Genomic DNA, 20,427 nt, shown 5'->3' with positions numbered 1-20,427 from the left:
TAAAAGATGTGCGACAGTAGTCAAGTAATTATTTCTGGTAAAACATTGTAACAGAGATACATAAATGCTAAAAAGCAATCAAAGTAAGAGTATTACAGAAGCAGCTGTCCATGAGTTATTAGGACTACATTTTCAGACTTGAAAGGCAGTAACTCAGTGGAATAATGTTAGATGTTTTCCCATACCATGTCAAGGTAAGTGAATTTTACGTTAGTTGAATACTGCTTAATAACTAAAGACTGCTATCTGCAGCTGCTGTCCCCACAGACAGCATTGTCTAACATCACTCAGTTATTGCCATATTTATGCTGTTAAATATGGCAATAACTGCAGATTATGAGTTTGATACACTATCAAAAGACTGTAAAGAATATTGTTTAATTCAAACTGTCAGCACTTATAAAATTTGATTTGATATGTTTGTGAAACATACTTTTTTGTATTGCTTAGTCACCATTTACTGCGTTATGTACATTTTCATAGTCAGGTGTGAAATGGACCATGTTTACTCTTTAACATTTTTAGCGTATTTTAATATACTTGTATACATGTAAAATGTACTGATCAGAGGCTTGCTAAAGATCATAAAACATAATACCGGGGGTGAGGGTACAGATTTGCCAGAAGCTTTATGCAGCCCGCCACACAAAAAAGAAAAATATGAAAAAGAAAAAAACATTAAATTCACTGACACTTGGGATTAACTTCTTCTTCTACTCTTCTTTTTTTTTGCAGTAATAATGTTTAATAGTGTATTGTATCACAATGTTCTTTTTTTCCTTTTTTGTTTGACCTTTCTTGTTTAATTGCATGTAATAGCAGAAATTAGGGATTAAAAAAGGACCACCATCATCATATAAACATAAATTTGTGCATTGTTAAATAAAGTCCAGATATTGTGGTTACGGTTTGGCAAATAGTTGTTTTTATTTACATATTCACAAGTAAACATGGGTGGGCAGCACAAGCGTTTGCTCTACTCTAGCCCTTTCTCCTCCTCTCCCATGGGCGCATATTCTCCATTGCTCTCCAGCCCTGTCTCCTCTGGTCAGACATTGATCTTCTGCTCCCATGCTCTTCAGTCATCTGTTCTCTCCTCTCCTGCCCTCTGCCCTGTGCTCCATTCATCTCCTTTCCTTTACACTGCTCTCTTCTCTCATCTCCTGACCAAGCCATCTGTTCTGATTTGCCATTCTTGAAGCAAAGGATCCAAAGGCCCTTTTGTGCTTATTGTTGACATTAATATTTCTTCAAGGTCCAGTCTGTCCAGTTTGTTGTGATGAACCTGACACATGGCCATATTATTCAGCATTGTCTGACTCATGGTGATCTAAGCCATGGCTCATGCATCCTCAGGGCACAAAACTCCTCTCAGCCTCGGCAGAGCAGGCAGGGATGAGCAGCAAGAGCCTCACTAAAGCTTCTACCTGAATGAAGAGACCTCTTGACAGGGCACCATTTCCAGAAAATGCAACATCTGAGCTTGTTTGATATGTAAAATTAGTCCCAAACATGGCCAGCACATTTACATGCTGCTGCAGCTTGTGGAATCCTGCTTGATCAACCCTCTATGAATTGAATCTTCACTGTGTCCAAGACATTGTAGAATTGGGCCTTGTACAAAGACTGAGCATCTGGATGGATATGAGCTGCAGCCCGACTGTTGTTAATGCTTTGTAGGTTTGTGGACTGGAGGCATCTGAATAGCTTGTAGATACAACTTAATTGCCAGAGCAGCTGCTTTTGCAAAGAAAGCATCAAAACAAACAAGTGTTTCAAAATAGAAGCCAATTTTGGTCATTTCATTCTATTATTTTAGTTTCATAACTAAAATTGTGTGGTTTGCCTCAGACCTTCCAGGCCAGGCAGAACCATCATGGGGGCCAGTATCAGCCTGTGTAATGCCAGGTCTGCGGGAGGGGCTGAGCACACTTTTCACATGGTCACGGAGAATTGCTGATCCAAAAACTGTCAGCAAAGCCAGTGCAGTATTCTTGAGACAGCTAAACACCTTTGTTAGAGACATCCAGCAGGTGTTCTGTGATTATGTGCAGCTGTGGTTTCCAGCTGTTTGTGTAGCTCTGCAAACTTTATCATCCGCAGTGTTGAACTCTTTAGCTCAGTCAGCTGCATTACCATGTCCTGTGTGCCCAGTCAGTCCCTCCGGGATAAATCCAGTTCATGTCCATCAAAGCTCTCAGGTTTGATTAAGAAAGACAACATGGGTCCATACTTCTGAAATTTCCAAAATCGTTTTGTGAATTCAAACTCAAGCTCTCTTATGCATGCGCATATTTCAGCAGTGTTGATGCTGTGCTGCATGAACAGCCCCCTAAGTGTCTGATGTACTGTCATTTAAAGGCTTTCCACATTTTGCAGTGGACTGAGCAATGTGACAGCTTGCTTTGAAAGCATGATTCGTAGATGTGGCAAAGACCTGAGGGTGTTTGCTAGAATCCCGTACCGGAAAACAGCATGTTTGATAGATTCAGCCTTGCCTGTCTCATCCTTGAATGTTTTGTCATGTTTGGTCTCAAAATGACATTTCAATTTTCCACATTTTCAGGATATAAAGTACACATGGCACAGTCCTCCCAAAACACAAATCCCCGTTCTTCTGTACACAAGCGCTGGAAGACCCGAACATTGACGTTACCTTTCTTAGCTAGCAGGCCCGCCATTGTCAACTAAGCCCACTCTGACAGGGTTGTGTTTTTCCCCACTTGCATTCTGTGAAGAAGGTAATGAGTAAGAGTGAATCTGAGGCAGAGTAGGGTGGGTCTTTAAAGAGTGCTGATAGGTAAAAACTAGTGCTGTCAAGAGATTAAAAAAATGGAGAGATTAATTAATTATGATCTGTAATTAATTGATCTAATTAATCTCTTTTTTAATCTCATCTCAAAATTGCTGAGAAAAGCCCTCAACTTGAGGTATTTTCATTTAAATTCATTACATTATTGTGGCAGATGATCAAAAGATTGATATATATTACAAAAAGTGGTTTTATAAAGTCATAATTATTGTTTTCAACAATAACACACTTGAAGACAGATGCAGTACACCTAGCCATTACATTCTATTGTTTTTGAGATTAGTCCCAATAAAGAATGCTGCAACCTTCAGTCTCGACCACCAGGGGGGTGCTTGACTGTCATGACATGTCAGCGTCATTAAAAGCATAGCTGCAGATTAACGCAACAATAGATGTAAAACACACAGAAACAATACATCTGTGATCAGTTCCCTAATTTTATTTTAACAATTTTCTAAATTATTTTACTCTTTTTCAATTTCTCGTTTTATTTCATGGAAGTGATCAAAATAAGTGCACTTGTCCTTTAAACTTAATAAAAAATAAAAGCTAACAAAATAAAAGACACCTGGTGCATTCGTTACAGCTGTATCAGTTTATAGAACAGTTTTAAATAGTTAGAACAAGAGGCTGCACTGCAATGTGCAAATCACTCCTTCTCGTGGCTGCCTGCGCTTTCCCTGTCCTTGCGGCTGCAATTTATGCTGTCTTCTCTTCTTCAAACTACAACACCCATAATTCATGTGCAGCCAGTGGGAGCTGCATGACAACTCAACCACCATGATCAGTTTTTAATGTTTTATCGTGCAATAACTACTCCAGACTCTGCCCTAGTGTAATTTTCGGGACAATCAGGCCAGGATTCAGGATTCAGGACAACTGCTTGGATGCCGAAAATTACACGGAGGTTGCCGGGGAGGTCAGATACTTGCGTGCTAGGGCAGACAGCTTTTCATAGGCTCCTGAGTGAGCAGACCGCCACTGCAGGGGACAGTCATCAATGCTGATGCTGGGCTCTGCTCTGTAGCGCTGCAGCTTTCCCACAACTCAAGCACAAAGAAGCCCAATCGTACGCCTACAGATGGATTTTATAAAAGGCAACTCTGTGGCATACAGAAACAGTAAAGTTTAAGATGATTAAAAATGAGATTAATGCGAACAAAAAAACATATCAATCAAACCACTGTGGCTGTTAAAAATCTCTTTCACTCCTATTTCTAGTGTGCAATGGATCAAGATACTACATGCCAGTAGTGACACGTGCTCCTAAAGCGGGGTACACACATAAAAATAATCGGGCTGATTTTGGCCCAATTTTCCCCCTTCCTGACCAAGGACGGCAAACGCCCGATTATCTTATGTCTCATAAGATTATCCTATAAGATTATCCTGTGGTGTGAGGTGTGTTAAAAGTTAATTTGTCCCGATAATCTGCTTGGAAAAGGGTCAGGGCCGACAATCGTAAATACTAAAATTGTTCAATATTTACGATCAAAAATCCTCATGTGTGTGGGGAAAGTCAACGACTCCCGAGTGAATTGTGATGTGGAACGGAATGTAGCCAATCAAGAAGCAAGCTGACTGAGGAACAAGGAAGCAGACATAGTAAATAAAGAAGTAAGCACGGCCGAGCTGAAGCACAAAGTCAGGTGGACGTCGGAAATGGAGGACCAGCTCGTAGAGCTGTGGGAAACCCATGAGTGTTGATATAATGTCTCCACCAAGTCGTATCACAACAGCAACGACAAGGACAAGAGTTGGCAAGAAGGTAAACTTATAGCTAGCAAGCTAACAGCTAGTCTTGCTCCAGCCAGTCATTATGTGTGTGGTGTGCTGTGTTGAGAATATTAGAGCACACCACACACCGTACAATCAAAACTCTTCAATCCATGATTTTTTATCCTCATGTGTAGGGTCTCTCACAGATAAAAAAATCTCTTAAGATTTATAAAATCCTTATGTGTGTACCCCGCTTTAGGTTACCGACCCCTAAAGAGTGTCCTATTTGACTAGGTATGAGATTTACATTTGGCTGTTTTGGCAAGGTCCACGGTCCTCCCTTCCCCCTTGCACCTTCATCTTCATCTGCCTCTTGGCAGTCTCTCTCTGTCTGAGATACACATGTAAAAGCCTTAGTGTCATCAACAGGCTATTGAAGAGAATATTTCTGTCTATTAATAGATGGCTGGACTAAACTTAGCATTGCTCTGTGGTCTCTCTGCCTTACTCAACACTGCAAAAAGACTGTTCTACCAGGAGAACAGCAGCTGTGGAAGCTCTGCATGGACCTTCAGTTCACTGCTGTCACAATTACAGCTCAGCCTAGGTCGTAACACTCATGTTACACATTCTAGTTTTCCCCTTTAAAAAACATTTTAAAGTAATGAAATTGAGAGACAATATATTGTTGTACCAATGGCCAATCAAACAATGGCTTTTGCTGCGGTATGGCAACACCTGGACAAACCACATGCAGAGCTGCAGTAGCCTATGCCATAATACTAGAAACAGTAGTAATAATGGTAGTTTAATGGTAATTTGTTACGTTTATTTATGTCAATTACGTATGCTAATGATTATTTTGGTATGGTTGTCATAACGGAAGTGTCAAATGTGGACCCACAGTGCAGACATAAGACTCTGAAAAGCTGCTGGTAGATGAAGAAAGTCTTTTATTGTAATTACAAAAGAGCGGAGCTGGAGCGGGGTGGGGGTTGCAGAGTCTGAGGGGTCCAGAGAATGTCCAGAAGGCTCCAGGTGGGTATGGCTGTGGTGGTATGAGGCTGGGTGAGGCTGAGTGCAGCAAGACAGGAACAATCTAAGTGGCAGAAAACAGAGTCAAAATCCAGAAGTTCAATAAAAGACAAAGAATCATGAGCCAAAGCACACTACCACGCAGGTAAGCAGACAATCTGCCGAAGAGATGTGAACTGGGCCAGGCTTTCATACAGAGTGGGGTGGAGATGGCTTGATTGCTGATGGTTGGCAGGTGGCTTGATTGCTGATGGCTGGCAGGTGTGCAGGTGGGTGGTGACTCCAACTCCACCCAGCTCCAGACAGACACACACACACAAGACAGGAAGACGAGACAAAAACAAAAGGGGAGGGAAAACAATGGAAACACACTAGGATCCTGACACTCAGTATGTTTACATGCACAGTTTAATTCCACTTTTAATCGGAATGAAAGGCCATTCCGATTAAGAGTGGTCATGTAAACGGTCATTCCGATTGAAAATTAAATCCGATTAAAGGGGGTGGTTTATTCCGTTTGTCATTCCGAATGAAAGAATTCTGTGTGCATGTATACACTCATTCCTCTTTAAATTCATTCCAGTCTTTCTGCGCATGCTCGTTTCCTTGCCCTTCTGGCGCAATGACGTATATAGCGTGCATAGCAACGGGCTGCATAGCAACAGGCTGAGATAGAGCAGTCGGACTTGTTGCACTCACCGGTTTCCATTCGCCACAGCACGGTCTTCTATCTCCCTTCTTCGACCTTCTACCTCCCTTCTCATCCTCAACAGATGAAGCATTAGCAGAACAAGGTTGTTGTCGTACTGCTGCTTCAAGAATATAAGCAAAACACACCCGAAAAATGCACTAAGAACGGCATCGTCAAACATCTTGTTATCCGGAGCGAGGACTACAGTGTTTTCTTCCGGCAAACGTAAACACGTAACATCCGCCCCGCCCCCTATCCAATCAGAAACCTTCCCTGACCCAAACCTTGCGCAGACCTGAATAAAGGCGATTGAACTGATCTCCCATGTAAACCATCATTTGGAATGAATATTTCCCATGTAAACTACCTGGAAAGACTTTAATTCTGAATGATTTCATTCAGATTTATTTCATTCTGAATGAGAAGCCATCATGTAACCGTAGCCAATGGTTGCCTGTTGGCCCACTGGCATTAAAATATTTGTATTTTTAATAAATATGTTGCCTTTTAAGCATATATTTAATATTGTGGATGTGCGTCACCCCCAACATATATTATAATTATGACCTAGCTGTTTTCACTCAACCATCTGCTTCATTCTCCCTATGACTTCTGCGCAAACTGTCACACACTCTTGGATTAGAAAAAATATTCCTGCCAGTGAACATATTCCAGGCAGCAAAAGCAAATTTATTGTATATAAAAAGTATTGTCTACACGGCCACACAGAGAACATCAAAACTAGTACTTGTTCAGCAGTCTGGCATATTCACTTGGGGGTTTTCCTTAGAACAAGAAGAGTCATGCCATCATGTTTTCTCTGCTCATTGCATTGGAGGAGGGGGGTTGGGGGGAGTATGATGACAGCCTCATGCTGACTGTAATTTCAACTATCAGTGCACTTTCACGGGTTGTCAGAGTGTTCCTTCCTCTGCTGTGCCACCAAAACAAATACGAAAGAACTACTAAGACAGTACCACCTCCAGTCTCGTTGAGTGACAAATGTGACCTTTAATTTCTGTTAATGCTTATGCTCACTGATCTCAAGAAGAAAAAAGCAATTTTTAATTACAGAGACTACTGACTCAATTAACTATCAAGTTCCCTTTTTCTCCCAGAAATATGAGAAAGAAAGAGACAGAATGTGGTTAAGTATATCTCCATGAATATGTGGATACCTCTGTTAATTAGTGGGCTTGGGTGTATAGGCCACGCTTATTGCTAACCATGCATTAAATCAAGCATAAAGCCAGGCATACAGTACTCCTCTGACAGACATTTGCAGAAACATGAGATCTCGGTGACTTTCAACATGGTGTTGGAAATGTTTGCCAAATTTTTGCCCTGCTGCACCAGCTCCAGTCAGCTGTAAGTGTTTTGATTGTGAAGTGAAAATGTGTAGAGGCGAGAAGAGGTTAGCCTGAGAGAGGTGAGCACACAGAAATGTACCATAAGCACAAAATGCAAAACAATATTTTGCTTTTGGTTTCAATTTTCGCCAAACAGCCTTAGAAAAGTGGCAAGAACTGTCCTTGGCTAACCATGTTTCCCTATTATAAATATACCCCAGGTTCCTGGTTCGAACCTGGGGTTGGGGGTTCAATCCGCGGCATGGAGGAGCCCTTCTGTGTGGAGTTTGCATGTTAATTGGTGACTCTAATTTGGCTGTAGAATTGAATGTGAGTGTGAATGGTTGTCTATTACTATGTGTCAGCCCTGTGATAGTCTGGCAGCCTGTCCAGAGTGTACCCCGCATCTCGTCCAATGTCCGCTGGGAAAGGCACCAGCCATTTTGACCGGTTGCAATTACCACCCCTGCCCACTTGGCGGTGGGGTGCACAGTCAGTGGTTTAAGTGACTGCCGTTTTCACACTGCAGAGAAAAGGTCATTCATCTGCTTCATGTAGCGTTGTTGACATAACGCCTAGTCTGGCAACCTGTCCAGAGTGTACCCCGCATCTCGCCCATTGTCCACTGGGAAAGGCACCAGGTTAGACTGAATACATCCAGCTCCAATAATGCTAACCACAGACTACCCTTCTCTTTCTGTTGTGCTAAAGTAACACATTACCTGTTAATTCCAGCTTGTTAGGCATTATTGTGCACTTGGCACTGAAACAAGAACCTCTTCCTATTTAATTTTCTCTCTGCCCTTTCAATTATCAGTCTGGTTGAACCAATTGCCACATCTACTCGTATATTTAGTAATTACTGTGTAATAATTTCGTACTGTGAGAAGTTCTGAAATGGACTGATCTTATATGTGTTTTATGAATATTCGGACAATTTGTGTCAATATAATACCTTTTTAAAAAAAAAAAAAAACTCTTTAAGCTTTTATCCATTTATGTGTTTTGAATTTGTTTGACAATTTCTGCTGTTAACTTATATGCAATAAACATTCACACAGTAGCACACCATGCGAGCAGGAAACAAGTAAAGACGAATGAATATTACAAATGAGCATGTGGATATACTGCATGCAAAATATTCAAAACACTCATATGAAACTCAACAAAATAAAGCTAAGCTCCTAGAGATTTTCAGAGTCGTCAGATTTCTGATAAATATTTACATCGATTGAGGAATTATTAAGGATATTCTTGCTGTTATTAAGGGTCAACATCTGGCCCCCTGTTGTCATTTGTGTCTTTATATCTGATCCCAAAAAGACTGCAGATTTTCTTCAGCATCAGGTCAACAATCTCCTCCTCGTCTGAGGGCTGGGTGAGAGAAGAAAGATAACAAAGATCACACTTATTGTGGAACACAAACCCCCGCAGAGAAAAACTATGAAACAACTATGTTTCCTTACAGTGACATTTTGCAGGCGTACCATGGCTCTTCTGAAAAATCATGTTGGGAATAAAAAGAGGTTGTCGAAATCCAATTCCAGTTACTGTGCAACTCCACCAGGAAGTAGTGTTAATGGCCCTCATTTATCAATCTATCTTACAGACCAGCATCTTACACCAGCGCAAATCTGAGTGTAGAAGAGTTTGTGTGTGCTTTGTGAAACATTTTGATCTCACCAATCACAGGGAAGGAATGATCAGGTGCTGATAAATGTGGTGGCTGAAAATGATTGTCATTTAATTTTCCCACCCCAATATTTTCTCGGTGTAAAGGCCTGGCCCCTAGAGTTTACGACAAGAAGAGACGCAACTGGAAACGCTGATGTCCCAGGTCCACTGTAACCAATTCAACTGGTTTCTATCCATAGACTGTAAATAAAGATGGACGACATGACAGCTACTGAAAAATAAACTGAAATGCGGTGGTTTGTCAGTGTTTACACAAAAAAAGAAAAGTTTCAAATAGCGCCAGGCACAAACGGTGTTCATCCTTCGGTCAACCTGGAGCCACTCCAACAGAGCCAGAGCACACGTCCAAATGGTGACTACATGTTTGTAAGGTGGTTAATATGTAGCTACAAATACTTAGATGCCAGTCAGAATAGTCATATTACAATTCTGTGATTTAGGCGGATCTACTGCTGTACCGCAAATCCAAGCTGACTCAAAGTTGCGTACGGGAGCTGAGACCTTTAGTGTTGTACATTTGTTTTAATGAATTAGGGCCACTGACTCCTGTGTTGTGTAACGTCTCTTGGTTGCTACCACTGAATGGATATTATATTCTCAATATCCCTGAAACACTCACAGGTATCTTGAGTTAATCTAATTTCAAAACACGTGACATCGCCCGACTCACTGCACTTATAACAAATCTCCCTTCACTCCTCAGCGAATCACAGGCCCCCAGCCTCTCAGCAGGCTCAACTACTGTCAGCTAGCTTCTGTTGGTGTTCAACAAAATAAAAGGCAAACTTATTATGTCTTTTCACTGTGTATTTGCAGCAGCAACATGTCGGTTGGTTTAGAATTACTTTAGCACTGTTGTGGACTGTTAACAGGAGCTAGCTGGGAACATTTTGTTGCTGCTGAAGCAGTTGTTGAGCCAGTTGGATGGCCGTAAGTTATGACTGATTTATCACATGAATATAAAGTAATAAAATGGACAGCTTCACTGTTTACTGAATTTTATCGACTGTTTCAAAATAAAGTACAGCTATTTCATTATGGGGTTTTATTATTAGGTGACATCAATCCACTTGAAGAGGGCAGCTTCAACCACAGGTGCTTTAAACCTGCACATCTGTTTTTGTCTCCAACACCAGCAGCCATTACCAGCAGTCACAAGCTTTGAGGAGACTGTTTTTCATTGAGAGAAAATTACTTTCTTTTTCCCATCATGATTTCAATGTGCACACAGCACCAGTGTCAGGTAGGTAGCTGAAAGCAGACGGGTTACCACAAGGCAAAGTAACTTTGCAAAAGCTTTATGTTATCATGCTAACCTGAAAATCCAGATGCCCCGCCCCTAGCAAATTCTAATTTGCACTGCACGGGAATCTGGCCCCAATGAGCAGAGCCTGCTGAATCGCCTATCGGACCAATCAGATCAGTCTATCTGACAGAGGCGGGCTCTGGGTGGGCGTAACATGATAATGACAAAGCTGCGCCGTAGGAGTCAAAAAGTAAACAGCCAAGATGGCAGTTGCCAAAGGGCCGCGTCCATTCAATTTAGCTTTGGAAGAAACGCTAAGCCAACTACACTTATCTTTTTCCTTGAGAGAGGAACAGAAGACTGAGGAAGGAAGTTTTTGCTGTTTTGCCGACGGGATACGGCAAAAGCATAATATATTAGTTGGCCCCACTGTTCGGAAAATAAATGGGCCTTAGTGCAATGAATACGTCAGATTGTTTTTTTGCTCTGATTGGCCATCGTGCTATCCAATTGCATGCGGTGGCATTTGAAATGCCTCAGTTAGTGCCGCCCTTTGGGTAGGAAGGGTGTGTTGGTGAGGGCCAGACTCAAAATCTGGATTTCCAGGCTATTATCACGCATGATGAGAACCAAAATGAACACTGTAAGCCAATTACTTGATTACTGCAAGCAAATTATTTATACAGTAATGATTCTGTCCCAAGCTTTATGATCCACTTAAGCCGCAAAATCACTGTACGCAACTGTGTGTATTTTATTCTTAAAGGGCCAGTGTGTAAAATGGGTTGAAAACCGTTGAAAACAGTGACATTAGTGGTCAGATTCTAGATTGCAGGGTTCACTCGCTCACCCCTCCTGTCGGGTAAATGATGGTGGCCTCGTAGGGACAAAAAGCCTTGCGCACGACTTTTTCAGGAGTAGGTCTATCTAGCGACGAGGTGAATGTTTATTTAGAAATCTAAGCCATGTTACGATATTGTAATGAATCCCTCACGAGCAGGAGACCAGAGGAACGTTTGGGAAAAAGGCCAGTTTATTTGAGCACTCCAGAAACTCCGGTAACACTCCACTCTGTCCCAAACTCTGACTCTTCTAGCGTAACAGACACACTTCATAACTTTACACACATACTCGTTTACCATTCTAAGTGGGGACCCCCTCCCCTCTCTGCTCTGCCAATCTCCAGCCCGCACACTGACTGACAGCGTAGCCGGTAAACAGAGCTCAGCTGTTTATTTAGCCTAGCGATATCTCCGGACTATAGTAGCTGCAATGGACGACTTTGAACGCGATTTTGAAGAGTTTCTTGTAGCAGACACAGACCCAGAGCCATACCTGTTTGAGCCGGAGCACACAGATGAGGAACTCCATGTGTTTGATCATGAGCGGGTGAGAAGAGAGGCTGAATGCACAGAATGGGATTCGGTGCTACTGCTACCATCGTTGGGGAGATATATCATCAGGAGGAAAGCGCCGCAGAGAGTGCATCACAAGGAGTGAAGCTGCGTCTTCTTTTCCTCGCAGATGACGGTTCGGGTTCATTCCCTCCTGTTGCTTGGTAAGTGTGGTCCATTCGCAAACTTTATAACTAAAAAAACTTTTCACTACTCTCTATCGACGAACTACTAACACTCTCTGCTGTTTCCTCCTCCTTCTTCCTTCCTTCCGCTGTCTTCGTTGGTTCATTTATACATGCGAAACGCGTTCTCTGGCTGGCTGGATTGTCCACTCGGTCTGCCGTACATACATGGCGGCGCAAGATGGCGACCTCTCTAAAGCAAGGCCCTTGCTATATATATATATATAAAAGCATAATTATAAGGCTACGAAAACCAAACGAATTTTATTTTATAGCGATCATACACTTGTATAAACATATTAATGGGTAGAATATTCAGATTCAGATTCAGATTGACAATAAACCATGCCAAATATTACACACTGGCCCTTTAAGACTAAACATTACTGTCCAAAAGTTTGGAATTACCTGGTACTGATGTTTTTCTTCTTTCCTCCAACAAAGGATATTTTAACCTAGATACAAACATTCAGACACCAAATGTACCATTTACTCTCCTAAAGCAACAACCCTGCTGATTTCAGCTTGTTATGGTCATTACTGTGCACTTGACACTGAAACAGGAACCTGTTTGTATTTAAATGCTTATATTTTGATGCTAAGCTTCCAGTTTGAATAGTGATTTCTTCTATTCATATTGAACTGTTGCTCAGAGATATCTTTGTCTCATTCTGCCCTTTGAATTGTCACGCTGATTGAACCATTGTGCAGCGTTTTGTTCTCGATACACAAAATGAAACCGCTCATACAAGATAACATAGATTTGTAAAGATTTTCTACAACCTAAAAGCATGAGAAAAACATACAAAATGAAAGAGTAGTACTCTTAGCCATCTGACGGCACCCAATACACTTTTCTGGTAGGCAATTCCAAACTTTTCAACTGCAGTGTACATTTTATAATATTTTACTTATTTAATTAATACCAAACACTTTGCAGCTCAATCCAGCATCTCTCCATGGATATTTCAAACACTTGGGCATCATTTTCAGTAGTTTTTCTTACATGTGACAACTGATTTGGCATGAATGCCAAAGTTATGTAGCGTTATGTAGAGTCTTTCACCTCACATACTCCTGTACAGTTTCAGAAGTAAATGACAATAAAGGGTGACAGAGGGCACACTGGAAAGTAAACTGCAGCAGCCACAGAACAGAAATGAAGAGCAGAGAAAACTAAATATTCAAAGAAACAATTGTACCAAGGACAGGCTGGCTGTGTTATCCTTCAGCTGCTTTTATGCTGGCCATGTCTTCTTCAATGATTAGGCCAACCTAGCACAGGGTATTTAAAAGGAGACATGTCTCTGGGAAACTTGGAAAGGATTGATGAAGTTCTGGACTTGGCAGCAGCTGTACATACTGCAGGGGCATAATGAGCAGATAAAATCAAGAGTTTCCTTGGAGTCTTTGAGAGCACTCAGAATTTCAGCCTTGTGCTGTACCTTGGACAGCAGAAGTAAGCATTTATGGGACATAATGAGGTAGGTGGCTATTCAGTTCAATACATTTTCACCATATTGATATGGATTTCTTTGCACCTATAGGACTTTGCGATTTTCAACTGCCTCTGTAGATGTTCTGGTAGTTACTTACCAGACTTTTAATTCCTATCTTTGCTTTTGAACTGCACTGTTTATGATCAACTATTAACTATTAGCAATAATGATTGTTTTAGCCACTTGGTGGGAGTAAACAAAGCTGTAAACATAACACTGATATATCACCATTAAAGTTGCTGTAGCAAAGTTGTTAGCAGAAAGTTACACATCCAGCAGACACAGAGTAACATTTGCATTTATTTGGAGCCAAGTTTCTGGCATGCATGAATGTGTGTGTGAATGGGTGAATGTGACGAATAGTGTAAAAGCGCTTTGAGACAAGAAAGGCACAAGAGCAAGTCCACCCATTTAGCATTTCTAGTGGCTTTCAGTGCACACTGTAAAGTAAGAGGTCTAGTTTTGTAGAATATTAGTAAAAGTTAACACAATTAAAGAGATTTGGTCAACCTCTAAAAAAATTCTAAAAATGAAAAAAAAAGGATTAGACTTTAATTTTTGGTCTAAAAACTTTGATTAGAATGACTTGTGATTAATGTTACCTTGTGATATATTTGCTCCTGGTTGAATGCCACGAGGATCACTGAGAGGAGGAGATTAAGCACCACAAATGTCATGAACACAACACAGGAACCAAAGAGTAATCCACCAAGCACAGGGGTACCGTCCAGGACCTGGCAAAGAGTGCACCAGTGAGACATCAATATCAGTTTGAGCTTATGTGGAAAAATCCTTATTCATGCACATGATATGGGTTAGAGATTCAGCAATATGCCCCTAAAATTATTATTATCTCATACATACGTTTTTTTACATAGCAAATATGTGAGTAGGGGGAAGAGCTCACGTACCTCGTCATAATTAAAGATGCCTACTTGCAAACTGATGATTGTCAGGAGAGCATCTGTAAACGTTCTATATGTGGAAATCCTCCAGCCATAAATCACATTGGACTGGAAGGTGATAGACGATTTTATCAGCAGAGGAATCACTAAAATCATTTCCATCTAGCTTGAAGTTATATTGAATTGACCATCCTGGAGATAATGGACTGAGGTTAGCTAATTCGTATTTCATACAATTCATTCACATATCACCCCTTAGATTAAAATTAATGAATATAACAAAGATCACCTCACAGGGCACCACCATCATCACAAAAATCTTACAATATGGTATTATCCAAGGCCCAGTAACTCAGAAAATAGCAGTAACTTAGTTTCCTTACCTGCGTATTGAATAAGACTTTGATCTTTGCAAAAGGGACAAGATACTCACTGCAACTGAATATGCCACGAGCATGATCACAATGATTACAAGGAAACCAGATATATCACTCCAGGCCCGCCGCAGCGCAGCAGTGATCATGTTCATCTTAGGGTTCAGTCTGAGCAAGTGCCACAGTTTGAAGGTGGCGAGCAGGACGAGGAAGGCGATCAGATACTGGAGCACTGAGTCTGCTGTGGCTGTCTTGTAAAAACTGGCAAATCTAGATACACAGTAAAAAAAAGTACTTTAAAAGAACACTGTAAAATACTGCCATGATTACAGAAGAAAAGTTTAAATCAAACAGATGCCTTCATATAGCCATACTAGCAGCTCCATTAGACTTTACTTGGGCACAGCTTTGAGCTAAATTCTAACTTTAGCATGCTAACATACTCACAGTTATAATAATCAGAGACGGCTGGTATAAATGGGCTAGCAGGGCTAAGCCCTGCCTATCTTTTACAATAACAACGAGAAAATTATTAAATTAAAGAAAATATTAAAATATTAGTTACTGAAACTTGGAACTGATTGTATTTGGTGGAACCTATAGCAGCAACAGCACTAAAATAGTCACAAAAACGCAGGATTTATCTAAATGGGCTGATTTTTTACAGCCCATACTCCTGGAATTCCAATCATTGTTGTCACATCGTGAGTGACAGGTGTCGTAACAAGCCCCCTTGATTTACTGTCCAGTTGGGCTCAATTAATTCAGCCCAGGCCACTGACTTTTGGCCAATGACAGTGTGTGGAAGTACAGTGAGGGCCTGCCCGCTGTTACTGTAGTGGGAGAGTGAGCTTTGAGTCTTGCGAATTGCGTTAGCATCATGCTGAACGAGGTGGATCATTTTAAATGCTGTCTATCGAGCGGGACCTCATCCAAAAATCATCGGACTTAAATGACTTGGTGATTTAGTGATGTGATGTGTGTGCGCGCACGTGCAAGCGAGCGAGCCAGCGTGCGCGAGAGAGAGAGAGAGAGCGTGAGAGAAAGAGAGAGAGAGAGAGCTTTTGGCATCACAACATTTTTGTAATTAGCCTAATTCTCTAGTTTTGTTGTAGTGTATTGTTGCTGTAACCTGGTACTGTATCTCTGTGTGATGTTACTGTTACTGCAGCTGAACTATTGATCAGTATAGGCCATAGGCCTAATGCGTTAGCCCTCCCACCCAATTTCACCACGAGCCGCTACTGATAATGATTATCAACAAATTGCTAATATGCTGATAAGTATAAAGTTTACCATGTTCACCATCATAGTTACACATGTTTGCTAACATCCGCTAAACACAAATGACAGTTGGGGCTGATGGGAACATCTTTGCAGGTTCTTCAAACAAATTAAGAAATTGACCCGCTGATGTTAAGTTAAGGGACCATCAAAATGATAACAAATCATCGTGAGGGGGACATGGGTGTGTTTTAGGGGTGGGGGAAATTTCCGATTCTTAGATGCATCACGGTTCGGACGTGGATGAATCTGAATCGATTCACAAACGCCCAAATTTCGATTATTTAAATCTATTAATTAGAGTAATACAGAAGGTTCTAAATAATGCAGAACTAAGAAGTGCGGTACGTGTCATTTCCGGGACACTTTGGGATGCGCACCTGGAGTGGACACGCTGACACGCGCACAGAGGAAAACAAACATGGCTGACCACCACCCACCTCACCGTGAGATCCAAACAGCTCCTTCTAATTTAAAAGCAGACGTGTGGAAACACTTAGCCTTCTACAACGTTGATGGCGGAAGCGAACTGGACAAGAGCCACGTTATATGTAAGCTGTGTCATGCTAAAATAAAATACTTTGGCAACACAACAAACATGAGAAGCCATGTAACTTGAATTCCACCCGACGGAGGAGTCAGGGAGACGGCAGGCTGTTGTTGCTGTGGCAACTAGTGGCGCTACCGACCAGAGAACAATCGAGGAAGCAATTAGGAAGCTGCCACCCTCATCGGAAAAGGCGAAGTGAATTACGAAGGCCATTGCGACATTTATTGCCAAGGATCTGCGTCCTTATTCCGTTGTGGAAAATCAGGGATTTCGAGCACTGCAGCATACATTGGAGCCCAGATACACCATCCCATCCCGACGCTATTTCACCAACACGGCCATCCCGACACTCTACAACCAAACCAAAACAGAAGTCATGGCCTCGGTGTTGAAGGCAGGTAGGATTGCAGTTACATGTGATGCATAGACGTCTGTCGCCACCGCATCATTTGTTACTCTAACTGTGCATTTTATCTTGTGATTTAAGATGCCTGTTGTTACCTTTGGTTCCATACAACCAAGTTGTAACTTTACAGTTTGCAAGCATTTCCATTTATATGTTTAATAAAATATAATGGAAATGAATTCAACTGTTTCTTATTACAAATGCACTGTTTTTAAAAATTGCAAGTGTTGAATGCTTATTCAGTGAGACAAAAAGAAATGTGTGTTGTGAAAAAGTGCATCAATATACATAAATTAAAGATGCATCAATAATCGTTTTATAATCGAATCGTAGCCCCTGAATCGTAATCGTTATCGTGAGGTGCCCAAAGATTCCCACCCCTAGTGTGTTTACCTAGTTTCATGGCAATCTAGCTTTTGAAACTTTGCACAAAAAATAGAAAAAAAAAAGAAAAATCAATGTATTCTCATGCAACAGTTTGTTTATCTTACAAAAAGTTATGCACATTGTTCATTTGATGATCGTCGAAAATTTTTCATTTACGAATTAATGTCACTACCGAATAGGTTAGGTTATGTTAGATTCCGTAAAAGAGTCATGGTTGTGCATTGTCACGTAATGCAATTAGTGTAACGTGACATTTCATATATGTAACTTAAACTAACTAAATGTTGAGGTTTGATTTCACATGGGACACAAACCCTTGTCTCCTGGGTCAAAGTCCTGTGTCTGGCTAACCTGTCCACTACCCTGACAATCTAGCCATGTGGACTTAGTCACTCTTAATACTCTATGACCTGACTTTTTCCTTTGCTCCCATCATATAACCGGACAGCTTGCAGTGCATAGGTCATGTAATCACCATGGGCCAATTATGACACAACATCTCCACCACCTCTCCCACATAGGAGAAAGACACACAGACCTTGTGGTATTTTGCATCTCTTTGTAGTCGTTATGCTTGTTTTTGTGGGTTTGTCTCTCTTAAAGGTAAATGTGTGTCTTTTCTGGTCATTTTGAGTCTCTTCTTGGTCAATACTTGTTAATTAAAGTTTGACATTTTGCAAGTGAATGCCAGGGGGGCCACCTGCCACTTAGGGCCCCTGGGCCTGTGCCCAGTAGGCCCATTCAGTAATCCATCCATGGTGATCAGTTATAGGCTATACAATTGCTAGTGCATTGGGTATTAGTACAAACAGTGAACAATACCTGCCTGAAAAAATGCAAATGTCAACGTCATTGTGGTGCTAGAGGAAAGATAAGGGGATCACCCAATGATTAAGTAGGAATAGGCTTATTTAAGGATTAATCGTCTAGGGATTTCTGTACCACATTTTAAGGCAATCCATCAACAAGTTATTAAGATATTTTAGTTTGGATCGAAGTGGTTGACTGACTGATTGCTGCTTTCATGGCTAAGTAGCATTAGAAAGTAAACCATACATAAAGCGCACTGTGCAGCTTCTACAAACTAAAGATCAAGGTTTAGCACACTATTACGTGAGTCTTACTGGTCTTTGTGATTTTGGTAGTAGGTCATATCATGGTTCCCAAGCAGGGTCCTTTGTATGAAGACAGCCACGGTGCTCCAGCTCAGTAAGATGATAGCCAGCTCAAGGAGGTTCCACTTGCTCTTGAAGTAAGCCCATCGCTGCTGCTTCATTAATTTGCCCTGCCAGGAGAAAAAAAAGACAGTTGTCATATGTAAAACAACAGCAGTGAGTTTGTGTGCATGTATTGGATGTAGAGGTTTTTACCTTCGCTGGTCTCTTAACATATTCAGTACATGTTCATACATGTTTACACTCAAAAGGTTGTTGTAGATGCCTGACATTTTCCTTAATTTGCAATCTGAGTTAATATTCATTACTTCTTGACTTCTTATGAGACTTTGATCTCAATGCTGCTAATACGCAAACTTCAAAGGTGTCGGCAACCACTAAAGAAAAATCTCCTGTATTACATTTTGTCAAGTGCAGTATTGAATAAAGAAAGCCATCTGCATGTGCATGTATTTCTGAAATCAAAACACTCATGAAACGAGTCTATTTGTTAATCCCTGTATCACAATAAGAGTCTCCAGGGGCTGCAAGGAAGGACACACAATGCAATCCAAATGTCTCTCACAGTTAATGGTGAACAACACCCATGAACATTCACCATAATGGCCCTGAGAAAAGTGGAAAATTATAATTGAGATATTACTCAATGCAGTGATTTTGGCTCGACTAAGAGGTATTACATGGAAGAAAATCACAGAGAAGATAATGCTATTACATCCTCACGACAACATCAACATCGTCATCAACACATTAAAGTTAATGTCTTCATGTATTTGTTTCCTTATGTAATTGTTTTAAGAGGCATACTACACTCAAAGAGGGCAATTTAATGTCCTGTCTTTTTTTCAGGGTGAAAGATTAGAGGAACCATGAGCGGGGCGCAATAAGAAGCTTTGAGTCAGCTGTACATTGCTTTTGGATTTATAAGCAAATCAGTTAATGAAAGTTTGATGAGGTTACCACATGCACAGGTGAAACACAGCGGTTTAATTAGCAATTTAGCCTCAAATCAATCTCTCTAATGTTAATAATCCTCTTTCTAGATTGATTCTCGCCAGTCTCTGTCGCAAACAACTGTGGCATGTCCCAGGGAACTGCTCTAAACCAAAAAGCATCTCCTATCTAAACAGGGTGACAGGGTTCATGTCAAGAGAGTAATGAGCCCTGTGTACATAGTTTGATGTCAGTTTTTAAAATGCCCTTAGTGAATGGAGAAGCTCATGGGAGTCTCATTAAGCATCTGAAATCAAATAGGTGCATCGATAAGAAAGACCCAAGCAATTAGTGGGACTGGAAGTATATGCTGTAGTAGTCGTGTTAGTGTGTACCTGCAGGAACATGTAATAAAGGATGAAAAGCAGGTATATGATCTCAGCAGCCATAACAAAGATGTGAAGGCCACCGGTTGATTGGTAGAGGCGAACACTCTGTAGCTCACTGTGGAACTGAAATGCCCCTGTAAAATCAATTGGAACACTTTTGTTTAACACATGCAGGCTAGTGTGACCTCATTCATACACTGTACGTCAATGTGCAGATAGGAAGAGTGAATAAAATCACAGGCTTAAACTAAGTTATAAGACAGTATGGTCTAAGATGCACAGATTTATGTAACAATAATGTTTACATCTTCCTGAAAATCCTCTTCAATAAAGCGGCATTCACACCGACACCTTTGACAACACTATGAATGCATAATGTTTGCGCTTTTCAGAGGAAAC

At 41.0% G+C, this 20,427-nt stretch overlaps 1 protein-coding gene across 1 annotated transcript in view; it reads right to left on the bottom strand.

The window, feature by feature from the left end:
• Positions 1-6,481: 6,481 nt before the first annotated feature.
• Positions 6,482-20,427, bottom strand: part of LOC117251062 (polycystin-1-like protein 2) — a 62,496-nt gene continuing 48,550 nt past the window's right edge. Inside the window, 6 exon segments of the mRNA XM_078174829.1 lie at positions 6,482-8,980; positions 14,228-14,359; positions 14,537-14,638; positions 14,964-15,174; positions 18,656-18,816; positions 20,035-20,162. Of these exon segments, the coding sequence (XP_078030955.1) occupies positions 8,870-8,980; positions 14,228-14,359; positions 14,537-14,638; positions 14,964-15,174; positions 18,656-18,816; positions 20,035-20,162 (845 nt within the window). The 3' untranslated portion in view covers positions 6,482-8,869.

The sequence above is a fragment of the Epinephelus lanceolatus genome, chromosome 14 (genome assembly GCF_041903045.1).
Source record: "Epinephelus lanceolatus isolate andai-2023 chromosome 14, ASM4190304v1, whole genome shotgun sequence".
Classification (NCBI taxonomy): Eukaryota; Metazoa; Chordata; class Actinopteri; order Perciformes; family Serranidae; genus Epinephelus; species Epinephelus lanceolatus.
Note: the sequence above shows the minus strand (reverse complement) of the source record. Positions and strands in the feature narration are given on the sequence as shown.